The 21,882-nt window shown below is 34.9% G+C and overlaps 1 protein-coding gene across 1 annotated transcript in view; it reads right to left on the minus strand.

The window, feature by feature from the left end:
• LAMB3 (laminin subunit beta 3) overlaps nt 1-21,882 on the minus strand; it is a 123,142-nt gene that overhangs the window by 15,675 nt on the left and 85,585 nt on the right. Inside the window, exons 15-20 of the mRNA XM_053706691.1 lie at nt 18,671-18,831; nt 16,066-16,271; nt 12,867-13,070; nt 10,623-10,767; nt 2,185-2,392; nt 225-366 (exon numbers count right to left, since the gene is read on the minus strand). Of these exons, the coding sequence (XP_053562666.1) occupies nt 225-366; nt 2,185-2,392; nt 10,623-10,767; nt 12,867-13,070; nt 16,066-16,271; nt 18,671-18,831 (1,066 nt within the window). The remainder of the gene's footprint in view (nt 1-224; nt 367-2,184; nt 2,393-10,622; nt 10,768-12,866; nt 13,071-16,065; nt 16,272-18,670; nt 18,832-21,882) is intronic.

Raw genomic sequence — 21,882 nt, forward strand, 5'->3', positions numbered from 1 at the left:
AGATGTTCAGGTGATATTTTCCTGTCAACTTTTTACAGTTATGCTGCATCACATCAGTTTAGCATGAGGATTATGTCCTGTTTATTATGTCTATATTTATCTATAGTAGACATTAGTAATGTATGTCTTTGGTTTACACAAGATCATGAAACATGACTTCTAAAGTATCTTCATTCTATTGCAAATCTGGCTGTGTTACTGCATGTGGATTATGAGCATCTTACCTCTTCCATGCGATTTTGGATCTGTTGTAAGGAGGAACTGGACCCTCTGATCTTATCCCCAGCTTCCTGGAGAGCTGTCTTTGCTTCTCTTAAATTCATCACCACACCATCAACATTGCTTTCAACATCCTGAGCTTTGTTCCTACACAGAAAAATATTGGATAAAATATTATAGTAGCCCTCATTCCAAAACATTTCCATTTATATATGAAAACATTGTGTTTTTTTTATCATCTTCAAAGATATGACAATCAATAGCAACAGATTGAATAAGAAAAAAAGATTTCAAATTAGAAAACAGTACTACTTAAGCACAGACATATCTGAGGTTTTTCAAATAGGTTTTTACAAGAACGAAAGGGAAATATTAGTGGCCAAAGTTGCGTAAAAATGACAAATGATCAATATAATACTGATGATGACTACTTAATACATTTGAATACAGTTTTGTTAAATTCAATCAATAATATAAATGATAGGTGTGCAATGATTAATTTCATATAATTTTGATTGATTGTATATTTAACATTTCTAAACCCCCAAACTCCATTGCAATAGCTGACTATTTATGGATTCATATTCGATTTGCATTAATGTTTTATGGTTTTAAAGTGAGTTGAGCTATATAATTTTACTAATCACTTTCATGCAAAAATATATATTTTATAAAGTGCTCATATGCAGGATAGGAATCTGTTAAGATTAATGTCCCTTTAATGAATTTCAAGGGGACGGTCTTACATAGAAACCACTAATAGCTTGAGCCTTGAATCAGTCTCTTTGTCAGTAAAGGTAAATCCTCATAACAGTTTTTTCCAGTTTACAGAACATTATATTGACAAACCACTAAGGTGTTTTTAACCAGATAGTCCAGTATTTCAAAAGGCTGTCCTGTGTAAAAAGTGTACACAAGTGATTAGGTATGATCTGACATCTGAAGCCGGCATACATCTAACAGGGACCTCAGGGCCATTGGTCTGATCTGAGGTCCAGTATTATCATGATAACTCACAGGGGCTACGGGCAATGAGGTCTTATTTGTGGCCCAATATGGGCACAGGGCTGATAGTTGCTGCAGGGCCAGAGACTCTGATTTAAAGTCTTATCTTCTAACATTTATAATGTATGATGCTCCGTTAGAAACAGCAAGTCTGTCACTTGACAACCGAGACTGCTTGGGCTTTCAACATGTTGGACGTAGATCTACGTAATGTGGTACGCTGGGCTTTGTACCGCATGACATGGCTCCATGTCTGATTGGAGTAAGGGTTTAAAAGGTGTTTCTTTAATTTTCAAGCTAGTTTTAGAAACATGGAAATATCATATCACATTGAGTTGCTCTGTGAAGGTCTAATGCTGAGCTAAACAGATGAACCTTGCACTCAGGTTCACAAATATGGGGAGAATTTTCAGTTAACATCCATCAAATCATTTAAAGAACCATTAGTAGAACTGCATAATAACCAAATTCATAATAAAAAGACAATGCAGTAACATTCTGACTTTCAAATGAGAGGTAGATTTTTGTTTTCCTATCAAATTTCAAAATGTTTTTTTTTATTTCCTTGCCACCTGTACCAGGTGATAGCAATCAGCCAATCACAGACATATATGTGTAAAACATTGCACATACTCAGTAGGAGCTGGTGTCTCTGGAAGTGTTGATATAAAAAGACTGCATCATTTTATAATGGAAGTAAATTGGAGAGTGTCTTAAAACTGCAAGCTTTTTCTGAATCATAAAATTTTATTTTGACTTGAGTGTCCCTTTAAGTGCCCCTTTAATCAACATTTAATGATGATTTCTTGTTTGTATTCTTAACAATGTCAGGGATCTGCGAGTCCCCTATTCACCTTCCATTGTGCACTACTGAATGGTTGCATTTTATATTGAGTATTAATTTAACAATAAAGACATTTGAAAAAAATAATAATATATATATAATATTTAGTCACACACCTGGCCGTCTCAGCATCATTTTGGATTTTCCTGGCTCTGGCAATATCATCTTTAGTTTGGGATATCAAAGTATCCACATTAGGAAGATTGCCTGCAATTCTGCGAATCTCATTCATCTTTCTTCGAATAGAGGAGGCATCTGCTGGCAGCGCAAGGGATAGAATATATTCACTGATCTCCTGAATAGTTGCAGGGTCAGTTGTCGGCTCTAAAAAAAATAAATACAATTATAAATAAAACACATTTAAAAATGAACCCTCTCATAAACAGTACATAGTTCAGTATAGATTCTAACTAAGGTTGCAAAAATGCAAGATTATATTACATTTGAAAAGTGTATGAAACTTCTCATATATTCTTATAGTGCATAGGAATTACTGTAGATTATTTTAACAAAGCAATCCAGAGATGTTCTTTTACAATTTTAAAGGGATAGTAGTATGGTATTTTTTTTATTGCTGAAGCTTGAAGTCCCTATATTGTTACAGTACGTCTGTAGGTTTGACAGACAGTCAGACCTACAAAAACAGACAGACAAATGTGCATACCCCACAGAAATATCAAAACACTGCCTAAACTTAAAGGGACATGAAACCCAATTTTTTTCTTTCATGATTTAGAAAGAACATGCAATTTTAAACAACTTTCCAATTTACTTCTAGTATATAATGTGCTTCATTCTCTTGATATTGTTTGTTGAAAAACATATATAAATAGGCTCAGTAGCTGCTGATTGGTGGTTGACTCACCCATGTGGATTGTTATTTCTTCAACAAAGCCTATCTAAAAAATGAAGTAAATTCAATAATTAAAGTAATATGGAATATTGTTTAAACTTGTACTCACTGATGAATCATGAAAGAAAATAATTGAGTTTCATGTCCCTTTAAGCGAATGTTTGTGCTTAGTCTTGTTGTGTTCTAGTGCTAATCTCTTTAGAAGTATGGATATGTATGGAAAATTCTAGATATTTTAAAATAAAAACATTGTATAGTTATATATACCCCTCAAAACTGATGAGCTGGAAGATACCTAGTAGGGTAGTTATATGTGCAACACAGCAAATCAAAATATCAAACCAAAATCTTAAAAAAATCCATACATTTGGAGAACGTTTAAAGGGACACTGAACCCAAATTTTTTCTTTTGTGATTCAGATAGAGCATGCAAGTTTAAGCAACTTTCTAATTTACTCCTATTATACATTTTTCTTCGTTCTTTTGCTATCTATATTTGAAAAAGAAGGCATCTAAGCTTTTTTTTTTTTGTTCAGGACTCTGGATAGCACTTTTTTATTGGTGGATGAATTTATCCACCAATCAGCAAGGACAACCCAGGTTGTTCACCAAAAATGGGCCGGCATCTAAACTTACATTCTTGCATTTCAAATAAACATGCCAAGAGAATGAAGACAATTTGATAATAGGAATAAATTAGAAAGTTGCTTAAAATGTCATGCTCTATCTAAATCACAAAAGAAAAAATTTGGGTTCAGTGTCCCTTTAAATATTTTGTAGTTTAGCCATAAACCGATTCAGTTAAAGATGACTAATTATGGGGTACATCATATTCCAGTTTAGTTGAAAACTTACCACACACTTTCTTTGCAAAATACCTCTACAAAACTGTTGGTAGAATTTATCAGCTGCAATAAATCTATTTATATATAAGCTAATGACATAGAAGCAAAAATAATTTCTGGTACTGGCTTTTCCAATTCTACTTCATATTTTGGAGTACTTTGGGAATTATCCTAAAATATTGAATACACTGCCATAAAATTATTTAAAATAATAATAAATATTTTATTCTTTTTAACTTTTCATGAGCACCAGATATATGTTATGACATAGCCAATAACCAATATTGGTAGTGTCCATATATGTATACATATGTATTTATATGTGCATATATGTACAAATATAAACACATAAATACATATGTATACATATATATACAGACACATATATATATATATATATATATATATATATATATGTGTGTGTGTGTGTGTGCATTGGAGCCATTTGCAGTTAAGTAGATGAAACTATGTAAATTCATATCTATGCAATATTCATATTTTATAAAGTGTTATACTGTGTATTTAATGTAATTATTTCACATTCCAATGTTCTGCACATAGAAGATATTTTCTATGTATTTTTAAATAGATATTCATATACATATTTATATATATATTTATATATATATATATATATATATATATATATATATATATATATATATATATATATATATATATATATGTTACCAAAATACCATTAAATATATTCATAAATATGTATTAATGAATAAATAGAAAATTTTCTTGTGTGTGAAGAACATTGAAATATGAAATATTCAGGTTAGCGCACATTAGAATATATGATCGGGTTTGTGCGTGAGTTGGGTGTTTTTTTCTCCATTGACTTCTATGGGGGAATATGTTATCGAGCATGCGATATTCTAAGTTCAGCATTTCTATGCACATCGGGTTAGTGCAGGAGCCATAATTTTTTACTTTCTACTCATAATACGAGTGCAACCCGACGTGCGCAAAAAGTTTACTTCTAGCGCAATTAACGTTCTAGCGGAAGCTCTAAATAGAGCGCAACTCATAATCTGGCCCATTAGTTCTAGCAAAGAAATTGTATTTCTGAAAGCTTACATTTTATTCCATCTTTGCAGTCAATAAAAATGCACTTTTACAACACAAACACTTTAAATTAAAATTGAAATGCTCATAGCATTAAAGCTTCTAGGCAAAGGGATTTATTGCAAAGTTGCTATTTCCATATGTAACAGACATTTAATACAGCCATGGGTAGTAATCTAGTCTGCCTTTCTGCTTTGTGCATCAACCTTGATGTTAATAATCTATAGGATATTATTGTATCTAAGATATTGTCTGACGCACAAAGTTTAAGACAACCTCTTTACTTTAAGCCTGTATGAGACTAGACTTGTATGATCTGACATTAATACCTGCAATATCCCTTGCACACCTCTGATCTCCTCCTCAGAGTATCTACAATGTTCAACCTTTTCATTAAAGTCACTGGTATCTGAATACTTTTATAGTCCTGTCTATGACTGCTTGATATCTAACAGACTTGACTAAAAGTTTTCAAAGTCCCCAACATGGCATATGGAAATTTCAGTTATTTTACAATGAAAAAGTAGGGATATCTCTTTAATAAAAATGTTTTGGGTTGGGCTGGTTTGATTGGTTTAATATTTTATTTTATTATTTTGGACATCGAAAGAGCACTGTAATGTTTGGAAATCTATGTACATACAAAAAGACAAGAGATATGTAAAACGTTACATACTGTAATAAAAGTGAAATATGATTATATAATTTAATAGGGTCAATACAGGAGCTACCAGGTTTTCTTGCAGTAAATGTGCTGTGCATGCCAATGACTTTCTGATTGGGCCAGTGAAATGTATAGGTGGTATACAATGAGGCAAGAAGCTGATTGGCTAACTTTACATGAAATGTGAGCCAGGCTGTAAAAAAACAGCTGTGTCCCCCTACACAGAAATTTAAACCATCTGGACATTTATACATGTCAATTCAAAGAAACCCAGGGTTCTTTGAGGTACATACACATCCTCATGTTTCTAAAAGGGACAGTCTACTCCAGAATTGTAATTGTTTAAAAAGATAGATAATCTCTTTATTACCCATTCCCCAGTTTTGCATAACCAACATGGTTACATTAATATACTTTTTACCTCTGTGATTACCTTGTATCTAAGCATCTGCAGACTGCCCCCTTATTTCCGTTCTTTTGACAGACTTGCATATTATCCAATCAGTGCTGACTTATAAATAACTCCACGGGAGTGAACATAATGTTATTTATATGGCACAGATGAACTAGCACTTTATAGCTGTGAAAAACTGTCAAAATGCACTGAGATAAGAGGCTGCCTTCAAGGGCTTAGAAATTAGCATATGAGACAACCTAGGTTTAGCTTTCAACAAAGAATACCAAAGGAACAAAGCAAATTTGATGATAAAAGTAAATTGGAAAGTTGTTGAAAATTGCATGCCCTATCTGAATCATTAAAGTTTAATTTTGACTAGACTGTCCTTTTAACTAGTTAATATATTCCAACTTTTTTGTTTGTGTTTAAAATATGTTATATATATGCACCCTTCTGTTAAGATGTGGTATGCCATGCCAAGGTTAACCATCCAAGGCTGATCTGTTATTAATATGATAAGCTGATATTTCACAAAGTCAACAGGCTTAGCCTAATTAGCAGTCTGGACAGGTAGCACCTGAAAAAGCTGCACGTGGATGAGGAGGTATTCTCAGGTCTACAATACTGAGACAGCTGGCGCCGCTAGCAGTGGGACACTGATTGCTAATATATCCTTTCTCCAAGACTACTAATATTTCACAAATGACATGCTGATTTTTCTTCTATCGTTTTACGAGAGCAAAGAAAACAAATATGCTAAAGTAAAACAAATATATTTATTTAACTGAGACCAGCAATTAATATCATTCTTATAAAAACAGAGACAACAATTTAAGCGTGTATTGCAATTTTTCTTTTTAGTATTTAATATTTTGCTTTGCTGAAATATATTTTAGTAATATAGGGGGAAAAAATAACTTACAATGTGCTTCACCAGGTTTGTTTTATAAAAATAGAACCAATATCATAAAAGTGTAAGAGTGCTCTAGGGAAATTCTGGAAGGGAAACACATTATGGCATAGATTACAAGTAAAGCGCTAATTTATTGTGCTCCTGCAAACGAGCAAATTTGTGCGTTTGTGGGTGCGCTATAAATAGCCATCCATTACAAGTGGCTGGTTATTGCTATCCCGAGCTTGCAGTAGCAATTAGCGATCAGAAATTTAACCAGATATAAGATTTCTGGTTAATTTTCTTAAAGTGCCCCAAAATAAAGAGTCTTTTATTTTTTATGAAATTTTCATAACTACATACTGCAAAAAGCAGTTTCTAGGGGTTAAAAGTGGTGGCTGAGTGGTGTTAGAAAAAAACTGTCACTGAAAAGTGTTTTTATATTTTGGTCTATGGGAACTGTGTGTACCCTGTAAATATATATGTTTATGCTTATATACATATATATTTGTGTGTTAATATGTGTATATACACATATTGACACATACATATATATGTATATATTCATATACATATATATCTCTGAATTAAAGAAAAATGTTAGATAATATTATTATCTACCAACATTATCTATACCTTAATTACACATTGTTATTGCACAAAAACAGCAGCAAAATCTAACTAGTTGTAGCTAGCTTGTGTAGTTGTGTTTTTCCACATTTTTATAAACAAATATGATATGAACAAAAAGAAAATAATACAGTTGTACCTTTAACCAGCACACGCTCATTAAAGGTACACTCAGGTTAAATTAAATTTTCATGATTCAGATACAGCATGTAATTTTAAACAACTTTCCAATTTACTTCCATTAAAAAAAATGTGCACAGTCTTTTATATTTACAATTTTTGAGTCACCAGATCCTACTGAGCATGTGCAAGAATTCACAGACTATACGTATATGCATTTGTGATTGGCTGATAGCTATCACATGGTACAAGGGGAGTGGAAATATACATAACTTTAAAATTTGTTATAAAAAAATCTACTACTCATTTTAAGTTCAGACTAAGTGCTATTGCATTGTATTGTTATCTTGCATTTGTTGATTATGCAAATCTAATGTGTTGACTGGTCCTTTAAGTAACCATAAAATATAGATAGTTATGGCACAAAAGTCAGACGCAGAAACTGAATGCAAGAAAACATCAATACCCTTTATTATCATAAACTAAAAAAACATAAGCGGTTATGGCACCAAACAAAATTATTAATATTGTGACATATATACCTTCCTCATGACAGAGGACAATGGACCAAAGTAAAAGAACCTGTAAAAAACAGATTAAATCCTGCAAAGGCAGCTGCCTGTATTAGTCAGTAGCGGAAAAGTTAATGTTTAACAGTCCATAGCCAGGCCAAAGTTGTTAATTGCAAAGCAAGCCTTGGTTAGTGCACAAAGATTAGAACTGTCCCCAGAGTGATGTAATGAGGATCCCTTGTATGTCGTTGTCAGTACTGACAGGATAGTCTTATTTTTATCATAGGTAGCAAGCCATATGCAGTGTAGAGATGAACCAGGTCGGTATATACAGGACGCTAGTGGCTGTCAGGTAGGTATGGTCATAAAAAACTGTTCATTGAGAGTCGTTATGGAGAGCTGTCAAATACTGATGCATGACTTACTCACAATGGACTTGTCAGCGGGAGTGACGTCTCACTGCCATCGCTACTTGTGGGTTCAACAGGGATTACCTGTGAAGACTTCCTCGAAGCATCAGCTCTCTCGACTCTAGTGTTCTCTCGAAACCAACTTCCTTACCTAAGCCATACAGCGCATCCTACAAACACAGCCACGCTCACGGAGCTCGAGAACGCTAGAGTCGAGAGAGCTGATGCTTCGAGGAAGTCTTCACATTTATTTATTTTTACAGGAAACCCACTGACTCGCTAGTACTCCACCTACTTTGAAATTTCCCTCTTATCAAGTGGTTGAATCAGATCAATACATATGAAGTCAAGGGGAGTAGCTATCCTGATACAAAGGGATCTTGCGTCTCGTTGAAGGGTAATTCCCAGGGACGTTATCTCATTTTAATTTGCAAGCTTGATGGAGTCCCTTACACTCTTGCCTCTTATTATGGCCCCAACTCTAAACAAATTAAACACCTTAAAGGGACATAATACTCATATGTTAAATCACTTGAAACTGATGCAGTATAACTGTAAAAAGCTGACAGGAAAATATCACCTGAGCATCTCTATGTAAAAAAGGAAGATATTTTACCTCACAATTTCCTCAGCTCAGCAGAGTAAGTTCTGTGTAAAAAGTTATACTCAGCTGCAGCCCAGCTGCAGGTAAAAAAAATAAAGAAATGAACAGCAGCCAATCAGCATCAACAGTGCTTAGGTCATGACCTCTTTTACTGTGATCTCATGAGATTTCACTTAACTCTCATGAGATTTCATAGTAAACTTCCTTACACTGAATAGGGAAATAAGATGAGTGTGCACGAAAGCTCGCTCCTTCTGTTGTCCCGGGACAGACGTACTGATATGCTGCTTAGAAGTCCTTTACAATGGAATGTGGCTACTGAGAAACTTTTGAGGTAAAATATCTTTCTTTTTTACATAGAGATGTTCAGGTGATATTTTCTAGTCAGCTTTTTACAGCTATGCTGCATCACTTTCAAGTGTTTAAACATCTGGGTTTTATGGCCCTTTAAATAATTCTTAGGTGTGTTGGATAGTGTTAAATGGTCAGATTACCCAAAAATGTTCTCCTTTTTAAATTGTTCCCAATGATCCTTTTTACCTGCTGGAGTGTATTAAATTGTTTACAAGTAGATCCTTTAGCCCTGTTTCAGCATTTGATTTTGTCTGTGGTATCCCAACCTATACTGAAAGTATCTATACTTAAAGGGGCACTGAACCCATTTTTTTTTTTTCTTCCGTGATTCAGATAGAGCATGCAATTTTAAGCAACTTTCTAATTTACTCCTATTATCAATTTTTCTTCATTCTCTTGCTATCTTTATTTGAAAAAGAAGGCATCTAAGCTTTTTTTTGGTTGAGTACTCTGGACAGCACTTTTTATTGGTGGATGAATTTATCCACTAATCAGCAAGGACAACCTAGGTTGTACACCAAAAATGGGCCGGCATCTAAACTTACATTCTTGTATTTCAAATAAAGATACCAAGAGAATGAAGAAAAATTGATAATAGGAGTAAATCAGAAAGTTGCTTAAAATGTCATGCTCTATCTGAATCACAAAATAAAAAAAATTGGGTTCAGTGTCCCTTTAAGTTTAGTCTATTGATAAGCCTAAGTAAACACAGCCAGCAGAAGAAATTATACTCCCAGTGGGGTACAGGATAGTTTAAGTAATAAAATGTTAATTTTCAAGGTTCTTTCTAAGTATTGAGCTTTGGTTTACAAACAAATATAAGATAAAGAAGCAAGAGTCTGTACACAAAGTGAGAACATAATGAGATCTGACAGAACCTGCAAGCTCAACCCATTTAAAAGGGTTGTGGTTTAAAAGCACAAAACCAGCTACTTCATATACACAAATAAACCTAAAAATTCAATTTCTCATACATTTTATACTTTGCAGCTAGTATAACAAGTCATTAAAAATACATTAATGGGTACAGTGTACTGTCCCTTTAAGCAAGGACACCTACTGCTAGCGGGTGATTTTAACATGGTCCAAGACCTGAAAATTGATAGGTGCTTGTCTACTGGTAGTAAAAAAAAAAAGGTACCGCTTAACAAGAAATGCCACCGGAGATGACAATGACAACACTTTATTCAGATTCTGACCTGTTAAAAACTCTCGTATTTGCTGGATGAGCTGTCGGGAGCGTCCCATATCCTCCTGCATGCGGTCCCTGGTCCTGCTCACTTGCTCATTCAGCTGCTTGGCATTTATCTGGATCTGATTGGCAGTTTTTTCTGCTGCCAGTATCTGTAAGACATACAGAGAACTTAGTTCCAAGAAGCTGGAAATAAGTTAACCACCATCACCATCCAAAGTGGATACCTAGGTAGGTAGTGTGCATGTGTCGGGAAAACAATATGACAGCAGTTCTGCGAGGATGCCTTTGAGCACTAAATGTCAGCACTGTTTGCACAATGTATAACTTTGTTAAAAGCATTGTTACAAAATTGCTGCTATAGTGTGCCAGAAACGTGCTTTTCAACAAAGGTTGCCAAGAAAACAAGGCTAATTTGATAATAGCAAGAGATATTTTTTAAATTGCGCTATCAGAATCATGAAAGATATTGGGTTTTTTATGTCCCTTTAAAGGGACAGTCTACACTAAAATTGTTATTGTTTAAAAAGATAGATAATGCCTTTACTACCCATTCCTAAGCTTTGCACAACCAACATTGATATATGAAAATACTTTATAACATTTAAATCTCTAAATTTCTGCCTGTTTCTAAGCCACTATAGACAGCCTCTTATCACATGCTTTTTTATTTGCTTTTCACAACAGGAGACTGCTTGTTCATGTAGGCCATATAGATAACATTGTGTACACGCCCGAGGAGTTAAGATTTAGCACTAATTGGCTAAAATGCTAGTCAATAGATAATAAATAAAAAAAGTCATGTGATCAGGGGGCTGTCAGAAGATGCTTCGATACAAGGTAATCACAGAGGTAAAAAGTATATTAATATAACTGTGTTGGTTTTGCAAAACTGGGAAATGGGTAATAAATAGATTGTCTATCTTTTGTAAACAATAAAAATTCTATTGTAGACTGTCCCTTTAAATAGAAAATATAGGGTGATAAGCATTTGACTCACCTCAATAGCAAAACTGTAATAACTACATCATTAAAAAAAACATAGATTAGCTGTGAGTCAATAGCTTTGCAGGAGTAAACTGTTTTCCCAACTATTAAATCAATTCACAGCTTTATTACCCAGATATGAATGTCTAATTTCATGTCATGGAATGTGCACTAGTGCCACCTTGAGGTGAAGATAGGTTAAAGCTTCTTGTCATGCAGGAAGTGATTTGGATTTCAGAGTTATATACTGAGTCTAGACTTTTTCCATTAGGTTTCAGTGATAATAGGATGTTGGATGGTTTGTATCTTTATATTGCTACAATAATGTTTCATAATTGTGACAATAATTAATTATAATTTAATGTGAGCAAAATATTTTCCTTTTACCTGATTAGTATCATGAACAAAAATTTATATTATTCCTATTATATTTGAAATATGTACTTATATAAAGTACCTTGATGGTTAAATGCTCTTGAGTCTAGTATTTAACCTCTTCATGTATCATGTCTGATGTCTATGTAGGTATTCTAGTCCTTACGATTTTAATTATGATAAAAACAATGTGTTTAGTCTCCGAAAGCTAAAATTCACCTATTGATGGAACAGATTAAAATACTAGACAGAGAGTGAAAGACAGACAGAAGATAGACTGATAGGTTGACAAAAAGAGACATAGATGATATATACATGTATATATATTGAAAAAGAGAGAGAGAGAAGAGAGAGATAGAAGAGAGAGAGAAGAGAGAGAGAAGAGAGAGAGAGAGAGAGAGAAGAGAAAGGAAGAGAGAGAGAGAGAGAGAGAGAGAGAGAGAGAAGAGAAAGGAAGAGAGAGAGAGAGAGAGAGAGAGAAGAGAAGAGAAAGGAAGAGAGAGAGAGAGAGAGAGAGAGAGAGAGAGAAGAGAAAGGAAGGGAAGAGAGAGAATAGAAAGGAAGAGAGAGAGAAGAGAGAGAGAGAGAGAAGAGAAAGGAAGAGAGAGAAAGAAGAGAAAGGAAGAGAGAGAGAAGAGAAAGGAAGAGAGAGAGAGAGAGAAAGAGAGAGAAAGGAAGAGAGAGAGAAGAGAAAGGAAGAGAGAGAGAAGAGAAAGGATGAGAGAGAGAAGAGAGAAAAGAGAGAGAAGAGAGAGACGAGAGAGAAGAGAGAGACGAGAGAGAGAGAGAAGAGAGAGAAGAGAGAGAAGAGAGAGAGAAGAGAGAAGAGAGAGAGAGAGAGAGAGAGAGAGAGAGAGAGAGAGAGAGAGAGAGAGAGAGAGAGAAATACCAGTAGTGCATTCTTCTCCAGCTGGCTGTTAATATCCTGTAGGTCCTGTGCAGTTTTTTCTGTGTTTCTCAGGGCATTTACAGACAAAGGGAATGCCCCTCTGCAAAGAGATCCAACCTTGCAGACTGTATCATTGTTCTTTTGGCACAGAGTCCCAGGGCAGCTTTCTGGGGTGCAAGGTTCAACTCTTACACCTTCACAAATCTGCAGCAAGCAAAGGTGGCAGTTTATACTTTTGAATATCTGTACAAAACTTAAAAACTTCAGTACAACATATTGATTGCTTTTGCTGGCTGGGAATATACTGTTAATAAATTATTAATACAAACTCTCTAATCAAATATTATAGCTGAGACAAGCATTTTACTAAATAAGAATAATCACTCCTAAATTTCAAACAATATCTTACTCAACTTTTCATGTATTTCTTTCTATGTCTAATCATTTTGTTTATGTTTTTCAGACTCTATCTCTCCCAATGTGGCCAATTTATCATGGCCCGAATGCTGCTATATGCAGCTGTTTCAGCGCAAACCTTCAGGTTCGCCGGAAACTAGAAATGTGCGATTTGTTTCGGATTGATTCGGAAATTCGGCCCAATTCGTAAAATTTGGGATTCGGGTCGATTCGAATTTCCGAATTAAAATAGTGCTGAATCTACCGAATAAATCCGAATTAGTTCTGATTTATTCGGATTTATTCGGTAGATTCGGATGGCCATGGATTACACTAGTATTGTACAGTATATTAGGTTATATCACTCTGCGATGGGTTACACCTAATATACAGTACATAATACTAGTCTAATACACAGCACATCCCACCTTATACTTACCGAAATTCCAAATTTCCGAACCGAACCGAATCCAGATGAATTTATTTGAATCCGAAACGAATCCGAACCGAATTGATTCAAATTTTTCCGAATTCGAATGGATCCGAACCGAAATTTGAAAAAATCCGAATCGTTCCGAACCGAATTGTTTCGCCATGCACATGTCTACCGGAAACGTAAGTTAAGAAGTAGCGGTCTTAAGACCGCTGCTCCTTTACTCGTCCGCCTGCTCTAAAGTGGCGGACAGCAATTTGCCAGATCGCATACGATCAGTTGATTGACACCCCCTGTTAGCGGCCAATTGGCCGCGAATCTGCAGAGGGGCGGCATTGCACAAGCATTTCACAAGGAATGCTTGTGCAATGATAAATGCCGACAGCGTATGCTTTCGGCATTTATCGATGTCTGGCGGGCATGATCGCTACAGCACAGCAAATCGGCCCCAAATGTCTTTACTTTTATAGTTATTTCTGTTACACTCTGATTTATTTTTGCACTACTTCCATTTCTCTTTTTCTCTCTGCCTCTTTTTGCAGGTAGGTCTTCACATGTGATATTTCCCCCTTTTCAATCTCTAGTATAAAAACAAGCATACCTATATATCAGTCTCTGGTCTTGTAAATTAAGGTTTATCATTGCTTTTGAAATGGTGATCTTCAAATATTTATGCAGGGTTTAAAGTATAATAAGAGTCCGGATGCTATCAATAGAAATTTCAGCTGCCTAAAAGGTAAATTCCTCAAGCACTAATCATTTCTATAAGACATAGCCTAACGCTGTTACTACTAGGTGTCGCTAACATAGGCTTCTTTTTATTACAAAAACTAAAAGAACAAAAAGCTCAAAATAAAGGGAAATTTTTAAATTTATTTTCTACACTGAGCTAATGCCCTCAGCAATAAAGTAAGTCTGCAACCTACCGGACAGCAATTATCCCTATCAACAACTTCACACATAAATGTGAAGTAGGCTCTAGGCAGGTTCAGATTTGACAGTCTGCAATACTAATTGGTTAACTTGATTTATCAATCAGTACTGACACTGTTTATATACTGTATATATATATATATATATATATATAATTTCCCTTTAATGCAAGACAAGTCATTCAATGAGTGTGATAGGGAATTAATTGTACACATTTTCTCAAGAGCAGGAATAAGCATCTTCCATTGATTGAACTTGTTGATTGTTTCCTAGAATCTGCTCAATAAATCTAACATCCATGTTTAGGTCAACTCTGGTACAAACATCTTTTATTGATCACTACTTTTAACATCTTCTGGAACACACACTAGCACACTTATTTCAGAATAAATTAAAGGGATATTCCAGCCAAAATTAGAAACCACATGGGTGCATTTAGGCATTGAACAGAAGCAATTTTGTAATATACATGCATTAGCAAAAATGCTTCTAATAAAAGCTATAGCTGTTTCAAAAGTGTATTTAAGTATGCACCGTGCACCAGCATTTTAAACCCAGCACTTGCTCAGAGAGCCTAAGGTGCTTGTACCATCTGGTAATGACTCAATTTGTTAATTGCTGACACGATACAAGCCCCAGTGATGATCTGAGCAGCTGCAGTATTTAAAATGCTGGTGCAGTGAGAATATCTAGCTATGCTTCACATGCACGTGCAGAGAAAAATGTTAACACTAAAACAGTAATAACTTTTACTAGAAGAATTCTTGCTAATATATTTATATTGCAAATATGTTTATATTTAAAGATGTAATTAATCTATGTGCATTTAAATTTTGACTGGAATGTCCCTTTAAGGAGACATTAAAACTCATAGCATATATCAGCAATTGAAAAATAAATGTTTTACAGTGATTTAACACTGACATTTAGGTAGAACAATTCTAAAGGTTTTGCAAATTAAAAACAGTTTAGGGACATGCCCCTTGGTCTCTTTTGCTGTGTCCTAATATGGTCATATGTACATAAACTTGTACTGTATAGAACAGTGATGGTGGATCTTGGCACTCCAAATGTTTCAGAACTATATTTCCCATGATACTTATTCACTCTAAAGTCCAGTTGAGCATCGTGGGAAATGTAGTTCTGAAACATCTGGTGTGCCAAGGTTCGTCATCATTGGTATAGATCGTTTCATCCGGTCTTGAGGGTATGGCATATAAACAATATTCAGGGCTATTTAACACCCAAACCAGATAAAATAAATAGTGAATATATATTGCAATGTTGTTTTATTTTTATTAATTAAAGATTTTTATGGGGAGATTATATGCTAAGTTTCATGTCTCTTTAACGCACCACTTAAACCACAGGCATACATAACACTACAATATTATTCCACAATATTGACTTTCAGTTATAATTTCTCTGCCTTGTTACCCTGTTGACTGTAGGTGTGAGGTTAGGATAGGACATTTCCTCCTTCAGTGTCTCTAGGTCGGAAAGGGAGTCTTTGGTCCGTCCTTCCAAATCTTTTGCCTCTCTTCTGCTCTCCCTGGACTGAGATACAACATTTCCTGCTGAAGCGACACGCTCTACTGACTCTAGAGATGATTGATAGGCAGAGCTAACAGCTCTGAATACACCTGAAGATGCAAAACACACAGACACTCGTGTAAGATCATGTGACACTGCTGCAGATCTATTCCTCATTATAATATCTGCAAAAGTTCCAATTTAGATAAAAGTTCATTTGTATGTAGAATAGTTTCGAATTGTCTCAGTTTAAAAATATCGATTTTTTTTATCGTTTACTGAACTATATGTTTTCAAACATATGTAACAAAAATATCTTAATTTTATATTTCTTAATTAGTACTTTCTATCACATTATTGAAGGGAGACTGATTTTATATTAAAGAGACATGAAAAACAAAATTAAGCAGATAGAGCTTGTAATTGTAAGAGGTTTTTCAATGTACTTCTCTTAACTAATGTACTGTGTTCCTTAGGTGTCCTTTGTTGAAACGCATAACTGGAGGAGAAGCAATGCACTACTGAGAACTAACTGGTGATTGGTCGCTACACACATATGCCTCTTGTCATTGGCTTACCAAATGCGCTCAGCAAGTTACCAGTAGTGTTCTGCTCTGGAGCTAAATTTAACTATGTGTTTAACCTCTTTTCAGACAATAATAAAATGCTTACAAATAAGAGCATTTTCTTTTTGTTCTTTTATGTCCCTAAATCTGTAAAAATAAATATTTTTGAATGAATAATAAAATGCTTTGTTAAAAAAAGATCCGGAATGTTTGAGATATTTGAGATGGAGTTTCAGCTCTAAGGAAGATGCACTATAACTTACTTTTTAATATAGATCTGAAATTTAAATTCCCGCACTCCGCTGCCTACTTCAAAAGTCAATTTTTTTGTGAGCTAAAGGTTTGAATTGTTGTCCAATCAGCGCTATAGCTACAACAAAAGTGCCATATGTGGGAAGCGCTGATTGGACAACAATTCAAACCTTTAGCTTGCATAAATAATTACTTTTGAAGTGGGCGTGGCGCTGAGCGGGGTATTTTAATTTTATATCTATTTTAAAAGTAAGTTATTTTGTATCTTCAGTACATCTGATGAATTAAACTCCCATCTAAAATATCACTAACATTCCGGATCTGTCTTTAGAAAGGGGGGACTTTACCATCAGTTTTGGGAGCTGTCAATATCAGCCAGGGATAATAGGTAAGTATAGAACTGACACTACTGTTTTAGCTACACTTAGATACAATTTCAATTTAACCAGCTTTACTTTTTGCAAACAAAACATATTTTCAGTCCTCAAGTACCCTTAGCAAGCCAGATTTTCATGATATCTTAAAGGGACATTTCCGGTGAAAATGTAAATGCCCATAAATAAATTGCATTATTGAAAATATTCTTAGTGCACTATAATGTTAAATAATGCAGCTGCTCAATGCACCAGTGGGGCTTTTATCATGTCAACACCTTAAGCTCTCTGAGCAAGTTCTGTATTTAAAATGCTGGTGCATGGTGCATACTTAAATACACATATTAAACAGCTATATATTTTATTAGAAGCATTATTGCTAATACATGTATATTACAATAATGCTTCAATGCAAAACTGCAATGCATCCACGTGGATTCCAATTTTGACTGGAATATCCTTTTAACTAGAGCAAAAATGAAATAATCAGCTGATCAGTAACCATTGGTTACTAACCTGCTCTTACACATCAGTTGATTATTTCACCTGTGCTCTATTTAAGATATAATGAATATATTACCTGGTTTTCAACAAAGGATTAAAATTAATAATACAAGTAAATTCAAAAGTCATTTCAAACTGCATGCTCTATCTGAACCATGAACGTTCAACTTTGACTTTACTGTCCCTTTAAAGGGACATTAAACTTCAGGGTACAACTACAGTAGCATGATTTCCCACCATGCTATTGTTTTCCTCCTGTGCCTCTAGAAATCTTCAAAGCTATTATTTTATTTTATCCTCCTACAGTTATCAGTTAGTGAAGCTCTGCTTCTTTACACTGGTTGCCACCATCTTGGAGCTTATATTAGTTATGCAACCATTAAACTTTGTAAAAACTGCAAAAATGTAGCGCTTCTGCTCTTTGTTATGTGAGCTAAACTGAAATGCAAGGTATAGCTGTCAAAAAACCTTACTGACTTGTGAACATGCACTGCTTCTGTGACAGGATGTAACAATACAAGATGGCGGCCAATATAAAATGCTAAGCTTTACAAGCTAGATTCTGTAATTAATTAAAATAAGAGAACGGCTTTAAAGAGAACTGCAGGTGACCATGATACTGTAAATGTGGAGTCTAATGTCATTTTAATATTTGAATATTGCATTCATTATAGGAAATGTAACATTCATAGCACTGTCAAAGCTCTGTAAACATTTAACATATGTTTAGAAAAAAATAACTATATACAACATTCATTATTTTTTAACAAGTGAGCAAGATGATTTGCCCTTCCCCAGTAGGAAGTACTTTACCTGAGGCGTCTGTGCTGATACTGTTCCCATGCTGCCTTTTCTTGTTCTGATAAAGCACATTAACATTGTTAAATACCCCCGTTAGAGAATTCAAGTCTGCAGAAAGCGGTGCAAAACTCTCCACAGGTGGCAAATCGGGACTTAGCTGCTGCACTTCATTTCTATGGAAGGTAAGATAGAATTAAAATGATAAATAACAATGTAGTATTTTGAAAATGATTCTGTATAAAAAAAGGCTTAAGATAAGTTCATTTTAAAAAAATCGCAAAAAAATAAGTTTATTTAGAGTTAGTCATAAGTAAATATTGCCCATAGATTTAAGATAACAAAATAACAAGCAATTGGACTGCCAAGGACTGCATTTTATGTAAGAATAAATATATATATATATATATATATATATATATATTTATTCTTACAAATCCTAAATACACCATTGATCTGTATGTATGTATATATATATATATATATATATATATATATACATACAGATCAGTGGTGTATTTAGGATTTGTGCTGCCCTAGGCACCCAAAATTCTGCTGCCCCCCTCCCCCCAGGTTTTAGGCATTTTTGGCTATAATATTTCTTGGTGAGGGTGTAACATGACTTTTTTTTTCCATGGCATTTTCAAAGTAAATGTTCATGTGAAAATGCACGTGTTTTTATATGTGTGTGTGTGTATATGATAAGTGTGTGTTTATGGTGTGGGTGTGTGTGTGTGTGTAGTGCAGTGTGTTTGTAGTGGAGCTCAAAAGGTGCTGCCCCCCAAAAAAAATCTGCCGCCCTAGGCACGGGCCTTGTTGGCCTAGGCCTTAATTCGCCCCTGATACAGATTTATATACAGTATATATATATATATATATATATATATATATATATACACACAAACATATATACATACATACTCAAACACACAGATAAGTTAATTTTATAAATCACAAAAAGCTATGTTAATTTACAGTTAGTCATCAGTAAATATTGCCCATAGATTTAAAATAACAAAATAACAAGCAATTGGACCGCCAATGACTGCATTTTATGTAAGAATATATATATATATATATATATACACACACACACACACACACATATATATATATATATATATATATATATATAATTTATCATTTTTTTCTCTATACACTCAAAAACGTTGTTTTCATCTCTGGTGAAACCTTGCTTGACTGATTTTTGATTAGTTGCAAAACACTATATTATAATAGGGCTAAGTGTAACTTTTAATGCATTCTAGCTGGCCAAGTGATAAAGGGAGGATGAACAAAATTATATTATATATTTTATCAAACAACGTACTGTCTATGGCTAAAGTAAACAAAGAGCGAGAAAAAAAAATCTATATGTGATATTTTCTCATATTCTTATGAATAAAACAATTCAAATAATTTTTTTTAAAAAAGTCTTCTTGGGTATTTTCATTAACTATATGCATCAATTTATACATTATGTATTCTGTTGTGCTATGTGAAAGAATACATTAATATACTTTAATGAGAAAATAAAGGAGGGCGGTATGTTGGTATACCATGAATCAGATGCAACAAAGCTAAAAGAAGCATTGAGTGGCAAGTATTCTCTTTGTGCTAACTTAACAAAGAGCAGATAGAATGCAAGAAAAAAGGTTAAAGGGACAGTCTATTCCAGAAATATTTATTGTTTAATAAGATAATTCCTTTATTCCCCATTCCCCAGTGTTGCATAACCATCACAGTTATATTTATATACTTTTTACCTCTGTGATTACCTTGTATTCTAAGCCTCTGCAGCCAGCCCCCTTATTTTGTGGCTATTTACAGACTTGCATTTTAGCTAATTAGCACTGACTCATTCATAACTCCACAGGAGTGAGCACTATATGATACACATTAACTAGCTCTGTATGGCTGTGAAAAGCTAATAAAATGCAAAGAGATAAAGGAGGCCTGCCGGGGATTAGAAACAGGAAGAGATCCAGGGGCCGATTGATGTAACTGCGAGCGGACATGATACAATGTAGCATATCATGTCCACCACACATTGATAAATGCCGACAGCATACACAGTCAGCATGGAGCAGCGGTCTTTAGACTGCTTTTTATTATTATTATTATCAGGTATTTGTAGAGCTCCAACAGATTCCGCAGCGCTATAAACATAGGTGGTATACAAGGTAACATTTATAGGGGGTCAAATGGGCAGAGGTCCCTGCTGAGAGTTGCACTGTTGTAATCGGCTCTTATGCGGGTGATCTACAAACAGCTGAGCTCATAGGCTTACATGCTAAGGGGTTCAAGGGTATAGCAGTGGAGTTAGGAAAGGTTAGTGTAGGTTGTATGCATCCCTGAATAGTACAGTTTTTAGGGAGCGCTTGAAGCTTTCAAAAATAGGGGAGAGTCTTGTGGAGTGAGGCAGAGAGTTCCACAAGATGGGAGCAAGTCTGGAGAAGTCTTGTAAATGGGAATGTAACGAAGTAACAAGAGAGGAGGAGAGTAGGAGATCATGGGCAGAGCGAAGTGGTCAGGAGGGAGAGTATCTGGAGACAAGGTCTGAGATGTTGGGGGGAGCAGTGCAGTTGAGGGCTTTGTATGTCAGAGTGAGAATTTTGTGTTTAAGCCTGGAGGCAAGAGGAAGCCAGTGAAGGGATTGGCAGAGAGGTGCAGAAGATAAAGAGCGACCAGTAAGGAGGATGAGCCTGGCAGAGGCATTCATTATGGATTGAAAAGGAGATAGGTGGCAGCTAGGGAGACCAGAGAGGATGAAGTTGCAGTAATCGAGGCGAGAAAGGATGAGAGAGTGGATTAGAATCTTAGTTGTGTCTTGTGAAAGGAAATGTCTAATTTTAGAGATGTTTTTAAGGTGGAAGCGGCAGGCTTTAGCCAAGAACTGAATGTGAGGAGTGAAAGAAAGATCTGAGTCAAGTGTGACCGCAAGACATCGAGCATGTGGGGTAGGTGTAATGATGGAGTTATCAACAGTTATAGAGAAGTTGGGGGTGGAGATTTTTGAAGAAGGGGGGAAAATAAGGAGCTCAGTTTTTGAGAGATTTAGCTTAAGGTAGTAAGAGGAAATCCAAGATGAGATATGAGAAAGACAGTTAGTGAAACAGGTTTGCAAGGAAGAAGATAGCTCTGGTGCAGAGAGGTAGAATTGAGTGTCATCGGCATACAAATGGTATTGAAACCCATGGGATTATATTAAGGAACCTAAAGATGAT

This window comes from Bombina bombina, chromosome 3 (assembly GCF_027579735.1).
Source record: "Bombina bombina isolate aBomBom1 chromosome 3, aBomBom1.pri, whole genome shotgun sequence".
In the NCBI taxonomy this organism is placed as follows: domain Eukaryota; kingdom Metazoa; phylum Chordata; class Amphibia; order Anura; family Bombinatoridae; genus Bombina; species Bombina bombina.